Source organism: Calonectris borealis, chromosome 4 (genome assembly GCF_964195595.1).
Source record: "Calonectris borealis chromosome 4, bCalBor7.hap1.2, whole genome shotgun sequence".
Classification (NCBI taxonomy): domain Eukaryota; kingdom Metazoa; phylum Chordata; class Aves; order Procellariiformes; family Procellariidae; genus Calonectris; species Calonectris borealis.
In genome coordinates, this window is record NC_134315.1 from 2,594,169 (window position 1) to 2,616,043 (window position 21,875).

Consider the following 21,875-nt stretch of genomic DNA (forward strand, 5'->3'; position numbering starts at 1 on the left):
TACTACAACTTAACAGGTTATTGCAAGTAAAGCTACACGCACAGCCTTAGCCTGACTCGTTTGTGAGGGGAAAACGCATCTGCTTACGTCTTCATAAAGCAGTTATTTACTTTTTAAGCTTTGATACTCTAGTTGTTTGTCATCACCTGTCTGGGGCATGACAGGATTCCATAGGATTTGTGGGAACCATTTTAAAATTAAACTAGCAGCAGTATGTAACTACTGTAAGAAAGAATTTGATACTTTTTATAACAGCACTAGCAAAATGCTGTCAGGCATCTATTGAATAATCATCTTTTTTATTGTTTGTTTCCTTTCTGAATGCAGCAAATATATCAAATGGCAAGCATGTCCTTGTTGCAATATGTTTTATTAAAATAGAAAACCTTTTCCCGGGTAAATCTCTGCAAGTCTTTGTGACACAAGACATCTTTTTATTGTACTCTTAAGCACTTTTAAGCATTACGATGCAGCTCCCTTTTTTTAACACAAAAAAGACACTTCCTATATGGCTGGGCTGGAAACAGCATTTCAATTTTAGCTGAGCTTCCTTTTGGCTTCAGCGGCTAATCTCTAATACTAACAGCAAGCTACACAAACTGTAAGTGGATGCAGAAGCCATAACCCTAATTCCCAGAAGCAATGGGTCTGATGTGACTCGGTGCCCCTATTTAATAGGGGAAGAGGCATACACCTCGAGGAGCATGTACAAAACCAGCAGTCTTCCCCTTAAGTGCAGCAACTGCCTAAAACCACTTGTTGTACGCAGCTTTACACATTTAGCATTGCTCCTTAGCTGCAGCAATACTAGTTACACTCTATTTTTTAGCGAGATTGAGCCACTACCAAATGCCCTCTATACTTCCCACCATCACCACACACATTTCCCCATTAATTCTGGGCAATTTGACACTCCAAACCCTAACTGATCATTTAGAGCATTTAAAAAGCGCTAAAGAAAACCCCACAAAAGGCATCGTGCCCCAAATAATCCAGGAAGATACACTGCCCACATCCAGCAGAGCAGACGGGGACACAGCACACAGGCGAAGGGAAGATGCTGCTATCCAGCGTGCGACTCGTTTGGACAAAACTAATTACATCACCATTTTCTTGAACTCATAAACCTTCTATGGTCTTTTCTTTGCCAAGCCATCTTTTAGTTTTGGGGGTGTTTTTTTGTAGAAAATTGGAAGACTGTCTCTGTATGTTCGGTGTTCAGGCAAGGTGGCAGGAAGGCACGATGGGATCGATGCAACTAAGCTTGGGGGGTATATAAGGCTCTATGGTTCTCAGTCTAATAAAAAAAAATACAAAATTTCACTGCCATAAAAGGCAAGTGGCAAAGTTTTGCTTACTTTCTGAAGGGGAAAAAGAAAAAGCAAGGGAGGGGAAAAGCAGGGGAAAAGCAGGGGAAAAGCAGGGGAAAAAAAAAAGAAAAAAAAAAGAAAAAAAAGAAAAAAAGAAAAAAAAAGAAAAAAGAAAAAAAAAGAAAAAAAAAGAAAAAAGAAAAGAAAAAAAAGAAAAAAAAAAGAAAAAAAAGGAAAAAAAAAAAGGCATTTCAGAGCAGATTGTAGATACTGTCACAAAGCAAAAAAACCCAACCAACTCACACAAACGGAGCTGTACTAAGCATTTGCAAGCAAACGTGTGTGTAACTCACACTTGGGTAAAAGAACGCGAGGAGTTTTCGAATATTTAAAGCACACCAGCAGATTGCAGACTAAAGCAAGTGTGAAACAGATTGCTGGGTTGTTGTTCCTGCAATTGTCCCCTTCAGCTATCATAAAGCGCTTTGTTTAATGGCTATAAAATCAAAGAACAAGCTGTCCTGATGAAGATGTCCAAGAGACTTACGAACTAAAAGCTATCAGCTCTTTGAAGGAAGTTTAGTTTACTAAAGAAAATGTGCAATTTGGCAACATGACTCCTATTGAAGTCAATAGGAGCCTCAAGAAATAAAACCGTGAACGGTGCTGTGAAGGCAGAGATGCCTCTGAGTGCTACAGCGCGAGCAGTGGGAAAAGCAATGCTGACAGCGATGTTATCGCCTTCGTTTTCTGAACCGGCCAAGGAAAGCCGTCGCTTTCGGGGTTGTCCCAAAGCCAGCTGACTCTCAGCGTAAAACCAGGAAAAACCAAAGGTCCAAGCTGCAACCAAAGCAGCAAATGCCTAAGGGAACATCCTTTTCCTAACACCAGTTTCTGGTGTAGCACGAGTCATGCCACAAAATCCTCCCCCCCCCCGAATTAAGAATTAATTTGAGAAATAATTGTTCTGTAACCAGAATGTCACTCTTTTCCCCAAGGCACGCACTGTGCATGTTTAACCTGTGCACGTATATATATCCTTCCTATCCTTTGTTTGGTGTGTCAAAATTTTAATTAAAAGATTTTATTATGGTGTAAGGGAGAAATTGTAGCATTTCTCTAGCCAAAACATTGAGCATGTCATTATAAGTCAGAAGCAGTTAACATCAGGATACCCCAGAACCTGGCTTACCCTCATCCCTAATGATTGGCTTTCTGAGATTTAAAATAATGAACCTCAAAACTCTTTCAAGTAAACCTTTGGTTTCTAGATCACACAATTAATAGGACAACCTGGGAATATTTTAAATCACTTAGGTCTGAAGAGGATCTTAAAGGCAAAACGTTTGACAGGCTTACAATAAAAACACATCAAAAAGCATGTACTGGAACACACCACTGGCCTTTAATATTTAAGTAACCGCAAACTGTGAAAACCTGCACAACTTTCTTTTGCATTGATTTTTTTTTTCTCCCCACTATCAGTAGAAAAACTCCTTCCAAAAAAAATCACAGGTTAAAGCAATCGCAGAATGGGAAGTGTTGAAACAACGCCTGAAGGTTTTGGTGCAACTAAGAGAACCTGACAATAAACAAACTCAACAAATGGTCTATGGTGGAGGAGAAAACCAGCAGGGAGGATGGGAGACCACCGAGGTTCCTCATCTCATAGCGCCCAGGACTAGAGGTACAGATCCAGGAGCGAATGGTGCAGAAATGCAGGGTTTCATACCAGTGATTCTCTAAATTCATACAAGTTGAGTCATGGATAATCCAAAATGAATAGTGTGTTACTGACGGGAGAAAAACGGCCAGAGGAATTCAGGAAAGCCTTTTCATGCCCAGAGAGCACAGGCTCTCATGCAAAAGAAAAACAGCTATTCAGGTTACCAGGTTAATTGACTAATATAACCTATGCTGTGTTTTCTGACAAGAAAAGCCCGAACATTTTATTCACGATAATAAAACAGTCACCGGTTTCTGGATAACCGTCCTGCTATCATCCATCTCAGCAATTGCCCCCTGCAGAGTCTCTTTTATGAGCACAGGGCTACGGTGCCTTTCGGGATGGGACTCTGATATTTTCAGTCATGAAAGGATGTCAATTTTTCCAGAAGAAAGCCACACGTTTTGGATTTTATTTGCTCCTTATAAAGAATGGCTTTTAAAAAAAGCCAAGCAAAACAGCTATCTAGAACTTGTAATGAACTCAAGCTTTTACACGAGTATTTCATCTCAATTTTCAACAGAGATGAGAAGGAAAAAAGTAGAAACTCAAGGAGGAAAAAACCACGGGTGTGCTAAGTGAACAATGGGCACGGATGAGCTTTCATTTTAAGGCAGAGTAAAAGAGAAGCAAGCAGGACCCCACAGAAAAGGGAGCAAAGTTATTTCCAGCAGACAGGACATATTCGAGCAGGGTGTCAGCAGGAATGTCTGGTACCATTACACCAGTCTACGGTCGAAGGAGGTGAACTTTAAAAAGGGGAGCCAGAAAAAAGAAATAGTCTTATCAACAGTTTTTTTTTTTTCCCCAGGAAATTTGTAGATCTAATCCTTCAAGGTATTCTGAAATTCAGATCTTCGTGGACTCATAGCTCGGTGTTTTTAGAAGTATAGCTACTCTGGGCACCCTCAGGAGATAACATTTTGGTTTTAGAGGAACTTTTGCTGAAGATATTTCAGCAGAGCAAGCTGCATGTTCCTTTACTTTGATGAGACAAGTACGATTAAAGGCCATCCTTTGAGGATTCATATTACAACCTCCGAGGCTGCAATGAATTTGAGATGGTGCTGCAAAACTAAGGCTACGATCAACCTCTCGCTGAACTGGGTCTCTATTGCCATATTTCTGTACCGCCATGGAAAAATCAAGCTCCACTGTTAGGAACAAACAAAATCACCAGCTCCGTTCTCCATGCTGTCCACAGCCAATTTGAAAAACCAGGATACTCTGAAATCGGCTGTGTGTTTTGAACCACTACCCTGTCTGTACTGCAAAGATAAACTGGTCCAATGGGCCAAAACCCAGAGACCTCACAAACAACAGTGAGTCTAAAAAAAGTAACAGCTCCAGTGCCATGGTAAGAGAAGAAAGGTGAAGAAGATAAGGAAACAAACCAATTTGTACTCTTGTTGTTTAAGACATTTAGGAAAAAAAAAAGATTTGGGGGCAGAACAGAATATTTGGGATTTTCCTGTATTAAGCTGCAGTGTGGAGCTCTACCACGCGGAGTGTAAAGATGCTGTTCTCCAACACGGATTCAGCAACTCCGGTTGCTGTTCATCCCCCCCAGCCAAAGCTCAATAGAGGGTGATAAGGAAACAGAACAAAGTTGTCTCCTTCTTCCTGACCAGTCTTTTAAACAGCATCAATTCTGCAAAGTTATTCAAGCGTGTCAGTCCTCTTACATGTTCCCTCCAAGGCTCTGCACAACGTATAGAACACACAATCCAATCAAATATCTAAAGGTCTCGCTGCATACGCTGAGCAAAGGGTAACAAAATTCTCCCAGCAAGGCTTATTAGCTCTGACTTGGCCCCTTGCTAACCGAAGTCACAGTGATTTTGTTGAGGTCAGAGGACGGAGAGCACTCCTGTCCTTTCCAAACATACTGGGTAAAGTGGTTGCACTGGTAGACAGGCGTTTTGACCTTGTTCCTGCACATCCTGAATTGCTGTAAGAGCTTCATTTGAATTCAGAAGGTGGCTCGTCCCATTTGTGCACAAATACATACTTGCGTATGCACGTGAACTGTCAACTACCTATTTCCAGGCACCGCTGCATGACTAACTTGGAAAATCTTCAGGACTTGTCCCAGAGCTCTCCTGTAATGACATCTGCCAAAACTGCAGCTCGCAGGCTGCTGGCAGCCAGCATGGGAAGGGGACACCACTCTCTTGGGGTTCCCAAGGGCCTTCGGAGAAGGTGTCCTTCCCAGTGGTGGTGGCAACAGCAGCTAGATGGAACTCCATGTCTAGGTGGCCAGCAATGACGGGTGCTCAGGCATCACTGTGCATTATTTTGAAGTAACATATATATCCTGGTGTGGGAACTTTGCTTTCCGTTATAGTTACTTGGTGACCTTGGGGGAAAGGGAAGAAGTCAATGGAATTACCTACTCTAAAATAAAAAGGGGTATTAGCAAAGAAACAAATATATAGGATATAAATATTCCACGAAGATGAGCCACGTTGTCTTAGAAATAAGTGATTTAAAGTGTTTAGCTACAATTACATTAACTACCATGTAAGTCAACAAACAAACAATTTTCTCTGACACTTCCATCATCACTGAAAATTAAGTTTTTAAGCCCCTAGAGCAGTGCACGTATTAATGGTAGCTAATTAGTTTTGTAACTGACTTTGCAGGCTATGTTGAAAGAGAGAGGAGGAGAGAATTAATGTTCAAATGCTTCTCAACAGGCATTTCCACACTTCAAAACTATAACAACCCAGAAAGCAAAGCTGCTGGGAAGTTGCCTCATGCTGAAATGACAGAGGATATTTAATTCAGGGCTGATTAAGATAACTTATTCATCATAATCATGCCCAGTAGGAGGGCACAGAAAACCTGACCTTTAATAAAAAGAATAAGATATAATTTCTTTTTAAAAGATCAGAAGTATATAGTCTATGCAGACTAAAATATATACCAATACCAGATAATTACACAATAGCAGAGCACACCTTTGATTTACTAGAGCTCTTCTAGCATAATTACACAACACTGCTTCTCTCCCTGATTTTTCCAAATAGCTAAATTAGATTCCTGTACCACTGATTCCTATCATCAGAGAGACACCTAGGAGTCTGAAATGACAACAGCTTCGATATAGATAGAGTTGTGGGGTTTTTTAAACGAGGCTGAACTCTCCTCGAGCTAGACTTGATAGTCTAGCTTCATCATCGCAAATACTGGCCAACAGTTCTTTTTTGGAATATACTAAAACCAACTTAATTCTCTAGCGGCAACACCACTGAAGACTATGTGAGAAGAGCTCAGCTGGATGCCAACATCGTGTATGGGATTGCCAACCTGATATGACGGGTGTCCTACGCAGACTTATTAAAGCTACAAATGGTCAGCTGTAACTGGCCATCTGCAAGTTCAACCAGAGAGGAGCTCAGTTAGGCACAGAAGTGACAGTAGCATGTTCAAACAAAAACGGACCATCAATTTCCCTGAGCTGGAATCTCTAGTCAACATTAGTATATTGGGATATTTTTCCTCTTCAGGGCATCACTTATTTCTGCTATAATTTCCTTCAGCTGGTGATGAAAGCCACATAGATCACTGCAGTGAGCACACAGCATTTGTATTTTGGAAAAAGCCTACAGGCACTATGAGTTGGTTCTCATTCACAGATTTTAAATTTAGGGGTATCAGAAAAAGTTACAATTATTTGATCTGACCTGCATAGTACGAGCCACCGAACTGCACCATGTGATTTCCACAAGCATGTGACTTGGATTGACCTAGAAAAGATCCTTCCAAAAGCACTCAAATTCTGATCTGAGAGCCATGTTTCTAAAAAAAATTGTTGGCATTGCTACTCTCACCATTAAAAAGAGAAGAAAAACGAAACAGCTTTTGACTATTTTACCCCCAGTTGCAGACACTGGGTGTAATGCCTTTGGCTGGTCGTTTAGAAGACCCTCATCCCATCATGAATCTTCTATGATTCCTTTTCACAGACACTGACTCACATCATCAAATCTCAATATGTTCTTCCTTGGATAAAATGAGTAATTTGTGATGCTTTAGTCTCTCGCTTATCTTCCAGATAACAAATTAATCTCGCAGTGTTGTTCTGTACCATCTGCAACACCCAAGACATTGCTGAGACCAAAGTGGACACAGTACTCCAATAACCGGTTACACACAATACTAACACTATGCTCTCATTTTATTACTCTACTTATAAACGTAGGAACTGGGAATTTACATACAATTATTAATTCACCATGGCCACCATCATTTCAGTCTATTTTCCAGGGAACAAGTGTTCTGGGAAGTAAACCCACTCTAACTTTTTAAAAAATACATACACAGCCTTACGTTTCACCCTGATGAGACCACAGAGTGTGCTGACCATGTATTCGAGACCTCCGTACAAGTTATCCGCTTGCCATGATTTCTCCCTCCTCCAATTCATGTTCCCCCTATACACTACACCAACAAGAAGTTAGTATTTTCTCCTCAGCTGACAGACACTGAATAGCACTGTCGGTGGACTGAACAAGAAGGTCCACACTGCCAAACGACTGCTGGGAGCTTGGGGAATACAGCAGCAAAGTTCAGCACCAGCACATCTCGTTTCTTACAAGCCCTCCAAAGCACCTGTGACTGCCCAAATTTAGCGACATTTATAGCCTGACCTTTTAATATTCTTGCATAAGGCCAATACCAGATCCTTCCAAGACACCACTGGAGACTCTAGACAGCGATGAAGATCCTGATTTACAGTTACAGTTTGAAAATATTCCAATCCTGAATCCTTTCCTTTGACAAAGAATACCCTAAATCACAGTCTAAGACAGAAAATATAAGAGATGAATGAAATACTAACAGGTGAGAGCAGGAAGGGGAAGAAAACGAAGGCAGGGCAATAAATAATACACAGCACACATCCCTTGGAAAGTCTTTGCCGTAAAAATGAATACAGAAAACCGCCTGCCTCAATGGTATTCAGTGTTCATGGATGTTACAGCCGAGGATGCCAGTGAAAAAAGAAGTGCTGCTACATTTTGAATACTCTTGGGAGGGAAAAAGGTTTCAGCAATGAGGTCAGGAAGAAGAAGGATAATCCCTTGCAGTAAATCAACACACAAAACCCATCCTGAATAAGTTGGGCAGTGCACAGAGCAAAAACGTTCAGTCCTGGATAGTCCCAGCAAGAAAGGAGGTGAAATGTACACATTTTTATGTATATTAAGGGTGCAACCGAGCTCTAGACACCCAAATGTAGTTATCTCCGTACGTGTTTGGCGCTGATGATCCCAACACATCCCAATGGGGCACGGAGAGCGATCCAGCTGACCCTCACGCAGACAGTTACACTGGGTCGGCCAAACTACTATCCACGCTCCATTTGCTGGAAATGTTAAGAGGAGCTATTTCTTGCTCAAAGTGGAAGAGAAGCAGCAGACTGAGGGTGAAGAAAATGGGATCTGGATGCTAAAATAAAACAATAGGACAGAAAATTCACGACAGCAGATGGGCATATTAAATTTCTAATGCCACTCTCGTATTTTGTGCATTATTCTCTATTACCACCTTGATACATTTAACATGTCATTTTCTAGAGACAAGATAGAAAGGTTTCCTATCCCTATTTCCTAATGTCATTCACCTCATCCTAAGCCTCCTATAAAAGCTGCCTTTTTATTTCCATTTTCCCTCTTTAAGATGTCTGAAGATACTTAAACTTGGTGCTCACTGGAGAGGGAATAAACACACAATTTACAATCCCATCTCCTCTATGCCTGATATGACACAAATTGTTCCCATTTTTACTTCGGGTCAAGTTTTATACTCTGCAAGCCTGAACTTTTGCTCAGTGCTCCAAACTCATTTTCCTACAACTATACATTTGATACGCCTTGTTTGCACACCCAAAAGACCCTTTAGCCTTAAGGCTGAGGAACACCAGCACTGACATGTGCAAGCAGCTGGTCAAAGAGGATTAGCTACAGAAAGGAAAAAAAAAGTCAGGGGAAGCTTATATATTTTACAAAACCCTGATCTAGATTCTGGATTTGTAGTACACTGCTTTCTCAGCAAGGAGTAATGCAAATTTAGTTTCAACCAAATGATGATGCTCTGTTCCATTAACCTGATACACCAAGCACAGCTGTACAACTTCTCCCAGCATATCTTCCAAGCAATACTGTCTGAATAATTTTGACTGCTAGACCTTTCAACACACTCCATTTTCTGTCCTATACATATCTCAGATTAAGCTTCAGCTATCTACTTTTCACTCCGCACTGCGATAAGAAGTTAGGCACTTGCAATGCTTATATTGGAAGCAGAAGTGATTGATAGCTGGGAATTACCTGCAGATTGCATTATATCTTTCTTACTTGTGGGTTAAGGTTGGGGAACACGCGCAGAATTACTACAGCACAACCCATGGGAGACAGGCGACTGTAACTTGACTACTTCTAAAAATATAACTCAAACCAGAGAAGTATCTTCCTCCAGGGCTGCAGCATAGATTAACTCAAAGTTTACAATATGCTGTCTGAATCGGGTGTCCTGCCACTGCTGCCTAATCCCCTTTCCTTTCACCCTGCCTCTAAATTGTAATGTGGTGGGAGGAGGTGGTCTCCACCAACTGTGTCAGCAGTTTATGGAGGAAAAAAAAAGTGGTGAAACAAAATCTGTTTTTCCCAGTCCAGCCTGCAAACTCTGTGACCCAAGACTCCTGTAAGGGTAATGGAGAAAACCAAAGAGAGCAGCCACCTCTCCAAAGGAAGGAAGAATGGCAAATCTAAAAACCACATGCTTCAGAAACATCCTCAGAACAGAGGGGTAAACTTGAGCATGCTTAAAACTTGCAGTGTAACAAATTGCTATTAATCGTTATTTTAACTACTGATGTTTAAAGAGAGCCTTGTTAGGATTTATTGTATAAAAAAAACACCCTGCAAACTATAAAATCATCTTAGATAATACCAAAAAGTCAAAAAATTTTTGTGCAGGCTTGTGTTTCTGGAGACAGTCTTTATTAATATATCTAATAATGGCATGGCAAAGGTTTAAAACAGTTTCCTCAAGCTTTACAAGTATTTCTAACAAAAGAGGAACGGAAGACATCTATGAACGACAGCTCTACTATGTATTTCTGCATTTATGCTTAAAAATTAGAAATAAGGACACATTCTTTATGCTACTGAGTGACAAGATATTGGCCACCCTATCTCAGTCACCCTGCGTGCTTAGGGTGTAACACAAAATTAGCTTCAATTGAGATGCAGGACAAGAGGGTGGTGAAAAAAATCACCAAATGCATCAGGGACAAACAAGGAGGAACCATATTTTGGGGTGTGTAAAGCACACATTTTTTTTACATGCTGCAAACAAGAAAAAGTTGGGAAACTGGTATGGTCCATGGCTAGGTGAGGAGGAGAAAGCTCTGACACTAAAAGTTGCCTTTTTAAGTAGTACACCACAGCTTTCCAAATCGTGGGTGGCTTCTCCCACCTTTCTCTTATGCTACTATGTTCCAGGGAATAAAATAAAAAGAACCCCAAAACATTTAGATAAGCTTTTAATTTGAAAATGGGGATTAGCCATTTTTTTAACAGATGAAAGCGGGAGCTAATGTGGTTCAGAGCTTCAGCGCAGAAACTTCCTCTACTGAAACAGATGTAAAGAATCTCCTAATTTGCGGTGGTTTTGTATTTATGCTGTCTAGAACCTGAGTTCTGCAAATGTAGGACATTCACCCCTATTTTTTTGTGCTTCACAGAAATGCACCATCAGGATACTAAAATAGCATCATTTGTCACTGAAAGTGTAATCCAAAGTACACTATTATAAATCCCCAAACAGAAGCATTTATAGATTAGTGAAGCTTATCCTTAACTGAAGGTTAACGCTATGCATATGTGAATAAAAAGAGAGAACAACTATAAAAAAGTCATTTAAGAGACAGCATTCAATTTTGTCATTTCAACCTCTCTTCGTCGCGATGCCCAGCAACTTTGTTTAATCTTCCAAACCACAGCTGCCACCAGGAGCAAAGACAGGAAACAACTGTAAAGGAAAAGAAAAAAAAAAAAATCTTATTGTCCTTGTTCATAACATAATGGCAGCTGAAAAACTCTAGCAAATCTAAAAAAATAGACTAAAAGTTCATATAATACTTAGAGGTACTTTGATGAAAGATAATACAGCAGTGCAAAGTGTTTTGCACAGTTCAGCGCGCATGACACCTGGTGAGGAATGACGTACATCTATCTTCAGAGAAAACTGTTGTTCCAAAGTTACCTGTTTGACCTCCTTATAGGACATCCACCAATTTTCACCAGGAAATCAGATCAGTAAGGCTGAAAGATTTAATCAATTTGGAAAAGCCAGTATTGACTATCTTTGGCGATATTTAAGGTGAGGGGATAACCCAAAAAAGAAAAGCCTTGAAAGAAGCAGAGAAAATGGATTTTTTTTTTCTTTTCCAAATTACAAAAATAAGATAAAGTGTATAGTAGTTGGATTCTTTTTAACTGGCTGTTGCAGAACTATAGGCATTTCTTGATTTCCCCAAATCTATATTGCTTTTCTTAAATCTGAAGAGGAGAAAAGGATGAATAGATTTATCAACTTCTAGGGAAAACGCAAAGAAGCAGATATAACAAAAAGCAGTTATAATAATAAGAAGAATAATAAAAGCCGACTTTATTGACAGTTATGATCTTATCACACTGAATACTTAATGAGCTACTTCAAGGCACACAAGCTTTCTAAGATCAAAATTTTTCCTTTTGTATATCAGAACCCCGGCGAACGCCTCTCTTCTCAAGTACCGCACTGATGGGTAAGAGAAAATGCCTCCAAACCTCCCTCCCCACACTTTAGCGTATATTTAAAGAGAGTGCTTAAAGGAAGATTAACCAGAAGATGACTTATTTCCTAAAGTGCACTATTTACGCTGACCGCTGTGCTCTGTATGCTTGAACAGGGATTTCTGCTGAAGGGGTACCGGAGTGCCCCTCTCCCTGCCTCTGGGCACGGCTCGGTTCTCGCCGTTCTTGGGGCTCCCAATGGAGACCCACAGCTATGCAGGAAAGACTACGGTGGGAGAAAGACTGTGACTGCTCAATACTCCCTGCCTTCAAAACCAAACTCAGCTCTGCTTCCAATCCTTTTTGCAGATCCCCAAACCTCCAAACAACTCTGTGGTTTCTACTGTGCTCTCCCACCCCGCTCATACAAAAGTCCATGACCTTGATGATGACTTCCACTTGGATGTGAAGCCACTGTTGCACTGCTGACCAAAAAACCAGCTTATGATGATGGATGTCATCTCATCCCACCAGTTCCCTGTTGTCCCCTCTCTTCATAAATGCCGTGCCGTTTGCCTTGTACGAGCTGCGAGGGACTGCACGTTTTGTCCTTCAAGCACTACTTCAGCAACTGGGAGACCTACTCTACAACAGCAAATTCTTTAGCAGAGAGTAGTGCAAAACTTGGAAATATTTATCATTAAAGAAAAGGATAGACAGCAGGAGACACAGAAAGAGGAGGGCCTGTCCCTGATTACGTATCACCATCCATAGCCTATACATTATGAAAACTGCATGTGATCGGGCACCAAACATGCAAGGGGCAGTAGGCAGTAGGCAACGTGATTGTATTTTTCAGGCTTAGATATGTATAGAAGTATGTTTTACTATCATACAGTATATGATATTAAAAAATTGGCACTTGTGTGACTTCAGCATTAAAACGTCTGCGCAGTTTTTAAAGACTCCTACGGTGCCTATTTCTTTATAAATTTAAGCAGGATCACAGAGAGATTTGTTTGGCCTTTTTCATTTTAAGAGGTATGTATTCCAAATCACTTCCCCCGCATTTTCTCTAAATTTTAAAATCTGACATTATTTCACTGTAAAAGCCTAGCCATTTTTCTGCAAACACAAACAGTTCAGACAAGCTCTTTTAATGGCTATTTTATTTTCTTTTTTGAGAGGTACTGGATTACTACTGACTTTTGCAGTAAAAAACAATATGCCCCCATTAACTAGTAAAGCATATACATTAAATCTTTAATTGCTATATCGGTAAAGAAGCTAAAATGCATTATTGATGATTGAGGATTTCATACCTTCAGCTTTCTCTTCCTTTCCCGACGCTCCCTGCCACTGTCTAAAGCGCAATAGCAGACTATCCGTACCGCCTGGAAGCAGTATTTCTCTCCTGGACAAGGTCACGTTTGGACTAGATGGATTTTCACTTATGCCACACTTGAAAGGCACAAGTGACTGATGGACTAGCGAAATTTTTGAGTGTCCGCATTTGTCTTGGGACTCCTGTTAGCTCCCCACGGCATGAATGCCACCACACTTACTCAATGGCTTTAGCAAGTTTTTCTCTTCCTTTAAGCTCCCTTTTCCTCAAAGAAACCTAAAGTCTTTCTAAGGTGCAATGTTTGCTTCATCTCTGAGGCCCAAATAGGACAGTGCTCCCTGAAGAGCAAAAATCCAAAACGTATCCAAGCAAAACCAGCACAGCTAAGACCATGAGCTATATCTTTGGTCTGCTTTGTTTTCAGTAACGTTTTAACATCAGTGTGCAAATGGAGGGTGGAAATAAAACAAAATCTTCAAGGCAGCGGGGAAAACTGTTCCTGGCTCCAATTTAATTTGACCATGAAAACAACAATATTCAAAACATCTGCAGGAGTCCCCAGGACAGGCTGCCAAAGCGCAACGCCTGCCAGGCCATCGCGTTCGCGTCACGACTCCAGCGAGAAGTTTCATCTCAGGCTAAAGCATGTTGCTTACGGGCAACAGCTACTGCCATGGCTTATCCGAGTCTACCTCCTCAATACCCCTTTATCTGGGGAAAGGAGAGGGAGGTTCAAAGGGCAGAGGGAAAGGGCCAGATGCTTCGTCAACCTCTAGAACCTTTGTGTTATAAAGACCCATTTCAGAGAGATTTACCTTCAGGAGGGGTTCTCGGGAGGTCAAGCATACAGATGAAGCTGCTTTGTGCCATGCACAACCGGCAAAGGGAATGAGATCTCCACCTTTCTGTAGGTGACCCTTACAAGACGTATGGGCTCCATTCACATGTACCTATAAGACAGCACCAGGAACACACACACCCCCCGAACTGAAGATACATGTCAAAACATGCTGAAGTCCTATGAGGATGGCTCCTTTTTAGGAAAAATGTGGCCTCAGAGAGTTGTAAACATCAGATATTGACTTCTTATTTTTCGTTGATTTGAACACAGCGTCTCCCTACATATTAATTTATTCCCTTGGAGAAGAAAGCTAGAATGGAGAACTAAGAGGATTGCCTTTATCCTTATATTAAATCCCCTTTCTGAAATGCAACATTGCACAAGATTGTACGTGCCAGAATCTTTCACAGGTTTCTCTTTCCTGCCTTACTTCTGCCACCACAGCCAAGACTTTCTGAAGAAAGCACAGAGAGGAACTAACAATTAAAGACTAATAAAAACTCTTTTTAAAACGCACAGTACCCTGTATATCAAAGGAACAGCACCATACATCTTTGTACCGTCACAAGGAGGCAGCAAATACCCACAAAAGCTATAAAGCCACTAAGGAAATATATTTTCCCCCTTGCACTACCTCCCCTTGGCAGCACTCAGGGAGGAATAAAAGGCAGCGCCTGCTTGCTGGGCTGCAGTCCATCACTTGCTGGAAGAGCCCTGGGGGTAGAGTGAAGTCAAGATCTATCTGCTGGGTTTTCTCAGCCTAAACCATCCTGAAATAAGTTAAAAGGACCTGTCTTCACCTCAGTAGCTTTAAAGAAGGTTTCTTTCCCCATACCTTTTCTTGGAAAGCAACTGTGTAAATATGGAAGCAGCAGAAAGAAACAGCTGTGTGGAACGAGAGCTGTGTTGGAAAATGATTTGGAGCGAAAGTCTATGGTTGGCAGGGTCCTAGTCAAACACGGTGCTCTGCCCCGCTTTCTCCTGAACGGCCTCAGCGCTCATTCTGCCAGCTACGAATATCCACCCATTTCCAAATGGCTTTAAAAATAAACCTTTGCTGCAGGACTTGCTTTACCTTCTCCTTCTGTTTCTTTCTCCTCCAAAAATAATAAATAGCCTACCAAGAGCCTCCTTCATCCCTGAAATCCACTGTTCATTCAAGCCTTCTCTCTACACCTCCTCCCATCTCAAACAATGCTTTTGTATCATTTCTCCTCATCTCTCTCTCTGAAAAGAAGGTAAAGGGGACAGAAATGTTATTGGGCTTGTAACATCCCAGCATAGTCTGTACGTAGTCCTGCAAATGTCACGTACAGGCGAAGCAGCACATCCAGTAGCTGTACCTGAACTATCAGCTGTTGGGTTTCTGTTTTCCTAGGGGCAGTAATGAGTCCAGTTTGAGAGCAGTTCAATCTTTCCAATAGAAAAAGAGGAAACCAGAAAACTCAGATGTGAAACCAGGCTGGAAGGAGAAAGAACCATCTAGAGACATCTAACACCCCTGGAGAGTTTTTCATCCCATGGAAATCTGAACATGACTTCTCATTTGGGTCAGGTTCTACCACATGCAGCTTTTATTGGCCTACAGAAGTTATAAAAGTTTATGCTTATGCAGCATAAATATTGCAATACAAGGAGAAGTTACATTTACATTTTATGGACAAGATTTGATAAATAGCTCAATTAAGTAATTCTTAATTATTTATTAGATTATTTAAGTACAGTAAATGAGCAACATGGTTATAAGTAATCTCCCCTCAGTTGGCCTCAACACATGCATTAATCATTTGTGGATAAGCCTTCAGCGCTCTTTATACCACAGGGTATTCTCTCCCTGACACAAAAATCTGAACTTAAACACCCTGTCTGGTTTTATTCTGTGCTCTAAGCTCCTTTTCATAGCAGAGAGGATATTCTCTCCACTCCAGGTATCCTTAAAGCTCTTCAAACGAGTACACTTTCATTTTTAAATGGCTGGAAAACTTCATCAGCACTTTGATACGATGCATTCTCATGAGGAGAGAAGAAAATCCATCTGGTGTATTAGGGCCCAATTATTAAACTCTCCTACAATGTTTATCAACATCAGAATTGCTAGTAAAAAATGGCAGTTTTAAATGCCAAAATATACAGCAGCTTCAACACTAATATGCTTTAACATATATAGGTCACTTAATTTCAGAAAGCACTGCAATGATTACTAGAAACATATGCCAAATTATTTTGATGAATTGGAAGCTATTTATGTGCTATTTAAAAGTAAATTTTAATATGCTGGAGAGTTATCAGACACATTTTTAAGTACTCAATGCATTAAACCTGAAAATAATTGGAATAAGTACATAATGCTGAAGGAGTGCACAGGGTTTGCACAGTTGGCCTTTACCAAACAACTATCTGCAGCCAACAGCAAACATACAGATCTGACCTACAGATTAATGACCTTATCTTTCCACTGAAGATGGCACCAAGATTTAACAAGCCACAACCCATCTTATTTGCGGCAGTTGATACTATTTTTCTTTTGTGTCTATTTTAAAAATCTACTTATTGGCTAGCACAACCAACCTGACACCCTGTAAAATGGTGGCAGCTTCCATAAGCACAAGATCAGTCTAATTAGAGGTTTGAGGTCTTTCGGGAAAGCAGGTATTAATATATTTGTTCGGTTTGTTTGGGGTTTTTTTAATTTGTTTTTGCTTTGCTTTTTAGGGTTCAGATTGGCAAGTCCTTCTATGCTATCACAAAGGGCATAACTTTAAATAAAAAGTCATCTTGCAGGTCTGGAAGATGAAGCTTTAAGTAAACACACCAAAAATCATGGGACACATGATGAAACTGGAATGGAAATCAGTGTTATTTTGACCTGTGTTTTGAAGGTTTTTCCCTCATACTATTTTCAGGCAGGAGAACAAGCTACTCCGAAGGCAGGGATGTCTGAGCAGGCTGTAGCTACAAGTGGGAATGGGGACCAAGCACGGCATTGGCCCTGTAGACTCCTTCCATCCTCCGTTCTCCTCTTCTGTAGTCTCTGCACTAACTAGAAGAGGAGCTTCGACACAACACACACAGAAACCCAAATTAACGTGTCAAAACTATAAACTAAATCCCACTCAATAAAGGTTTAAAAACCCAAAGTACTTATATCACACCCCAAACCACTATGTTGTCACAGGAGACTTTAGAGGCCAAAAGCATAAATGAGCACAAATAATGATGGGACTGATTAATGGAGGAGAGACCAAATGGCCTTACTGCTGTGGTCCACGTGTGACCATTGTGGAGGACAAAGAGTGATGAGGACAACATGGAAAGAAGGAAGTCACGGATGCTGAACTGTTTATTTCTAATAAGATGAAGAAGTTTAAGATATTCCCAAACTCTTCCTCAAAAACAGTGATTCAGACTGTATTTTAGGCACATATTTAGTAATGCCATTTCTGCTGCAGTAAGAAATTATTTAATAAGCAAAGAGAGTAAATACCTGCAGCATAACTCCAGATTTGTATCATTGCAACAGGCCATTCTCACTTATTGAAAACACTGGGCAAATGTTTACAGCCAGGAAAATCAATGTACAGCACATTAAACCATCTGCCTGACTGTTGTACGGAGACAAATACTGCTCCCTCTGAAGTTTTTCTGAGGAACAAGTCCAATTATTTGCACCAAAGTAAAATTACACTATTTGATATTCAGACCTTAGTAGAGGCACATGAGGTTTCATGTGCCACCATGAAAACACAAAACTTGCAACTTCTGTTCCATTCGTGAAATACACCCATTTCTCTAATAATCATTGTAAGGCTACGATGGGACTAGAGAGAGTCAGCGTTGAACCCCTAGAAGGACGTTTCAAGGGCAGATATGAAAGACGAGACATACAGCAGCCAAGAAATGGGGAGAACAGTGCATGTGAGGACACAGAACAGAAGTGCAGTAGAAGGCATCAGAGGACTATGGTAAATCAACGTAACAAAGCTCAGGATGAGATCATAGAACAGAATCATAGAATCACAGACCAGTTTGCATTGGAAGGGACCTTTAAAGACCATCTAGTTCAACCCCTCTGCCATGGGCAGGGACATCTCCAACTAGATCAGGTTGCTCAGAGCCCCGTCCAACCTGACCTGGAATGTTCCCAGGGATGGGGCATCTACCACCTCTCTGGGCAACCTGGGCCAGTGTCTCACCACCCTCACAGCAAAAAATTTCTTCCTTTATCTAGTCTGAATCTACCCTCTTTTAGTTTAAAACCACTTCCCCTTGTCCTGTCGCAACAGGCCCTGCTAAAAAGTCTGTCCCCATCTTTCCTATAAGCCCCCTTTAAGTACTGAAAGGCTGCAATAAGGTCTCCCCGGAGCCCTCTCTTCTCCAGGCTGAAGGTGATTACATTTAACAAAACCTCAGAGAAAAACTGATTATACCCCTTCAGACTCTCACACCCACAAATGTCAAATGTATTGGCCAGCTGGTCTGGCCAACATCACTTGTGTCCCACACAGAGGACAAGGGATGCTGGCTGTCAGGTCCTCGCCACATCTCCTGGAGGCAGCAAACCTGGTTTATAGAGTTCATAGATCTTTTATACCCTGTAGAGCTCAACAGCTTCTTTGGCAGGACCCTTTGGCTTCAGTTTTGTTCACTTCACACTTCTGATCTCTTAGGCAAGTCTGTTGGTCAACACCTCCATCTCCTCATTTTGAGTTTCTAAGTGAGTTGCTACACTAGGAGAAGGAACGGCAGCGGTGACATGCTGTCACCTTGCTGCCACCCTCCTAGTTTTGGAGCAAGAGGTCTCCTCCTGACAAGTTGCAGGGTTACCAGCATGATCCTCGACTGCTTTACAGCCAACTGTGTCAGCAGCTAAGAGTCCAAGTCATGCTTTCAACTCTTGTTTCGCTGTTTCTTCTGGTGCTTACACATCCTATTTCACTCAAACCGTTCTTAATGCTTCTCTTATAAATCTGACTAATAAAGCAGAGAAGCACAGAAGAAATACAGATGCACTTTTTTTTTTTAACATAAAAGGAACAGGATCATTGGTCAGCAATATGAGTTTAGAAGGCTGAATATTCAAAATAATAAATATTTTCACATCTTCTGTATGCAAAAGTACACTGGCAAGAAATACGTATTATAGATAGGTGTGGTGGCATACATAGATTTTTTGGAAGACAAGGAAGCACAGATACTAATAAAAATGTTTACTAGAGACTGTCAAAATAGCTCAAACTATCTGCTGAAAGACAACAGCAAGATTTGTAAATTAAGGAGCTATGTTATGAAAAGCAGAGGAGGAAACAGAAAAAAACCACAGTTTGCTCGCAATTCATTTAGCTTTGCAAAGGTTAACAACGGTTAGAATATCATTTCTCCTGTGGCTCCAATTATAATGCAATATTAAAGTCCCCATAACTTCACTGTTCTACCCAACCTTTACCCACTGACATTTTCTTAGCTTAAAATAAAATATTAACGTGTTGCAAAATAAAATAATGGTAACATACAGCCACACACCTGACTTTGTGCTGAACACCGACTCCAAAAGGAGTTCCAAGATTCTCACAGCACCTCTAAATGTGAGGCAAACCCCCTCTGACCCAAAGTAGCCCAGCTCTTAAATGAAATGGAAATCAAATCCAGCAGTCACGTTTCGTCCTGCTCCTGATGTTGTTTAAATGCGCGGCCAGGTTCCTGGCTTCTCTGTAGCACCGTGTGCCTCACAGAGTCGGTCCAGTCAGCGCCTGTGATACTCCATAAATTAAGCAGCACTCGAGTTCGGCAATCCAGCTTGCACCCCAGTGCCCACTGGAGGGACTGACTTGACCTAAATCATCACAAGTGTCAGAAATGAACCCCCCCGTTTCCCTGTGTGGTTCCCCATGCACCTCAACGCCCAGCTGTTTCCTCCAGTAGCACTGCAGAAGAGCGTGTTTAGGACGGGGTTACCACAAAGTGGAGAGGGTGGCTTCTAAAAGAGGGAAATGTGCTACAACATCACCAGCACAGAAGAATTTCCAAAATTACCCACAGAATGGCAAAATGAAGCAAGACCCTTGAACATGATAACAGAAAGTCATTCTAAATATCCATTTTCCAGAATAAAGTCTCTTTTTACATCCATTACACTCAAAGAATTGAGACGTATCTCAGTTTTCGACTTATACCTCAAAGGTGGTTTTACCAACTGTCTTTAGGCTTTGCAGAAAGCATTTTCATTGCCTCTACTTAGTGTGTAAATTTTCAGCCAACTATCTCATTCACATCACAGGGGGCTATCAGATATTACTTATTTATGGCCTAACTTGGATTCAACTGTAATTATAAAATGCACCCTAGAGCATTAAAAATGCAAGTGTTTCAATAGTTTCCCCTACAAACAGCAGAGGTGAATCATACTGTTCTGACACAGTTATTTAGCGAGTTACAGTGACTATAAAATAAAATAGTGGGAGAGAAACTTAGCAGTAGTTACAGTTAAAGAATCGAAGAATTTTTAATGCATCATAAATGCTTGGTTGGAAAACACCAATAAACTGTCTTCTCCCAAATACACACGTTCTTATTCCGCTGGCATGTTAGGATGTTAAATAATATTGCAACATTACATCTCAAGGAGATCCATGTGATAGCAGCGAGGGAGAGAAGGAAAATCATTGTTGAATCTTCAATCTGCTTAACTTTTGGACATGTATTTTCAGCTGCATGTGCTCCGTGAGATATATAATGCACATATCTTCCGCTTCAAACTGTGATTCTCTTCCACCAATAATGGAACTGGAGGAATCACTCATATTGAAGAGTTTCAAACTCTCATATGCAGGAGGATCTGGGTCTCTAAAGAACTAATGGATAGTTTTTAAAGTGCGGATTGATCTTATGCCATTAAAAAGGAACTAAGGAACCAACTGCTTCCCTATTCGTTCTCCTTAGAAGTAATTACCCTGCCACAAAGATTTTTAGGAAGACCTTGACTGTGATGGATTCAGCAGAGCAAATGCTTAAATCGGATCCAGGAGTAAACACTTACTCCATAGCAATGGAAGCAAGGTGGTGGTTCAAGCCTGCTGTTTACCTGGGATTGTATTAAAGCACGCCCCACTCTGTAAAAGCTACATACTAAAAAAAAAAATTGATATAAACCACTTGTCTGAAGGACACATCTGGAGCTCCTTGCTTTAATAAAATTTAGCATGGAATCTAAAGCAAGATATTATTCCCACTGCTCATTTCAAAATGGGCATAATATTGCCTACTTTAGAACAGGTTGTAAGATCTGGAGTAGACAGACAAGTATATCCCCCCTGTGGGAGCTCTCCTTATTAATCAAGTATTGCTTTATATTTATGGGGTATTAACAGTTCCTAAAATAGAGGCTAATACATTAGATTTTGAAACTTAAAGAGATAGCCTGCTATGCTTCGAGAGACATTTAACCTCTTTGTTAGGGCCATATTTTTTTGGAGGATGGAAGAGGAAACAAGTGTTGAAATTGCTTCTGTTGGTTCCAACTCCTAGGGAATCACCAGTTTGCTTCACACTAAGAAATTAACTTTACCAAGCAGCTCATGAAGGACAGAAAGGTATTTGGCTTCAATTGTTTTGAAATGTATGTTTGGATTTAACTTGACATATTTTCAGAGTTCAGTTGAAATCAAAACGTGCTACCTAAAGAGTCTGAAATTAATCCATGCTTAACTCTTTGCAAAATCACTTCCTTCATTCATGATTTTTGTCTGACGATGTGTGAATATCTGCAATTTCTTTAAGTCATACATGATTTGTATGATGTGGTAGCTCAAAAGATGTCTTCTATACCACTTTAAAAGTAACTTCTTCATTTCGAGAAGCCTCCACCCCCTCC

General features: G+C 40.7%; 1 protein-coding gene across 8 annotated transcripts in view; it reads right to left on the reverse strand.

The window, feature by feature from the left end:
- The window catches only part of ATRN (attractin), a 152,834-nt gene that overhangs the window by 20,852 nt on the left and 110,107 nt on the right, over window positions 1-21,875 (reverse strand). For all 8 annotated transcript variants that reach the window (XR_012673402.1, XR_012673404.1, XR_012673400.1 and 5 more), the window contains one exon: window positions 10,998-11,076. Coding sequence is in view for 3 of the 8 variants with exons in the window: in XM_075148372.1 (XP_075004473.1) it covers window positions 10,998-11,076 (79 nt within the window). In the remaining 5 variants the exon portion in view is untranslated. The remainder of the gene's footprint in view (window positions 1-10,997; window positions 11,077-21,875) is intronic.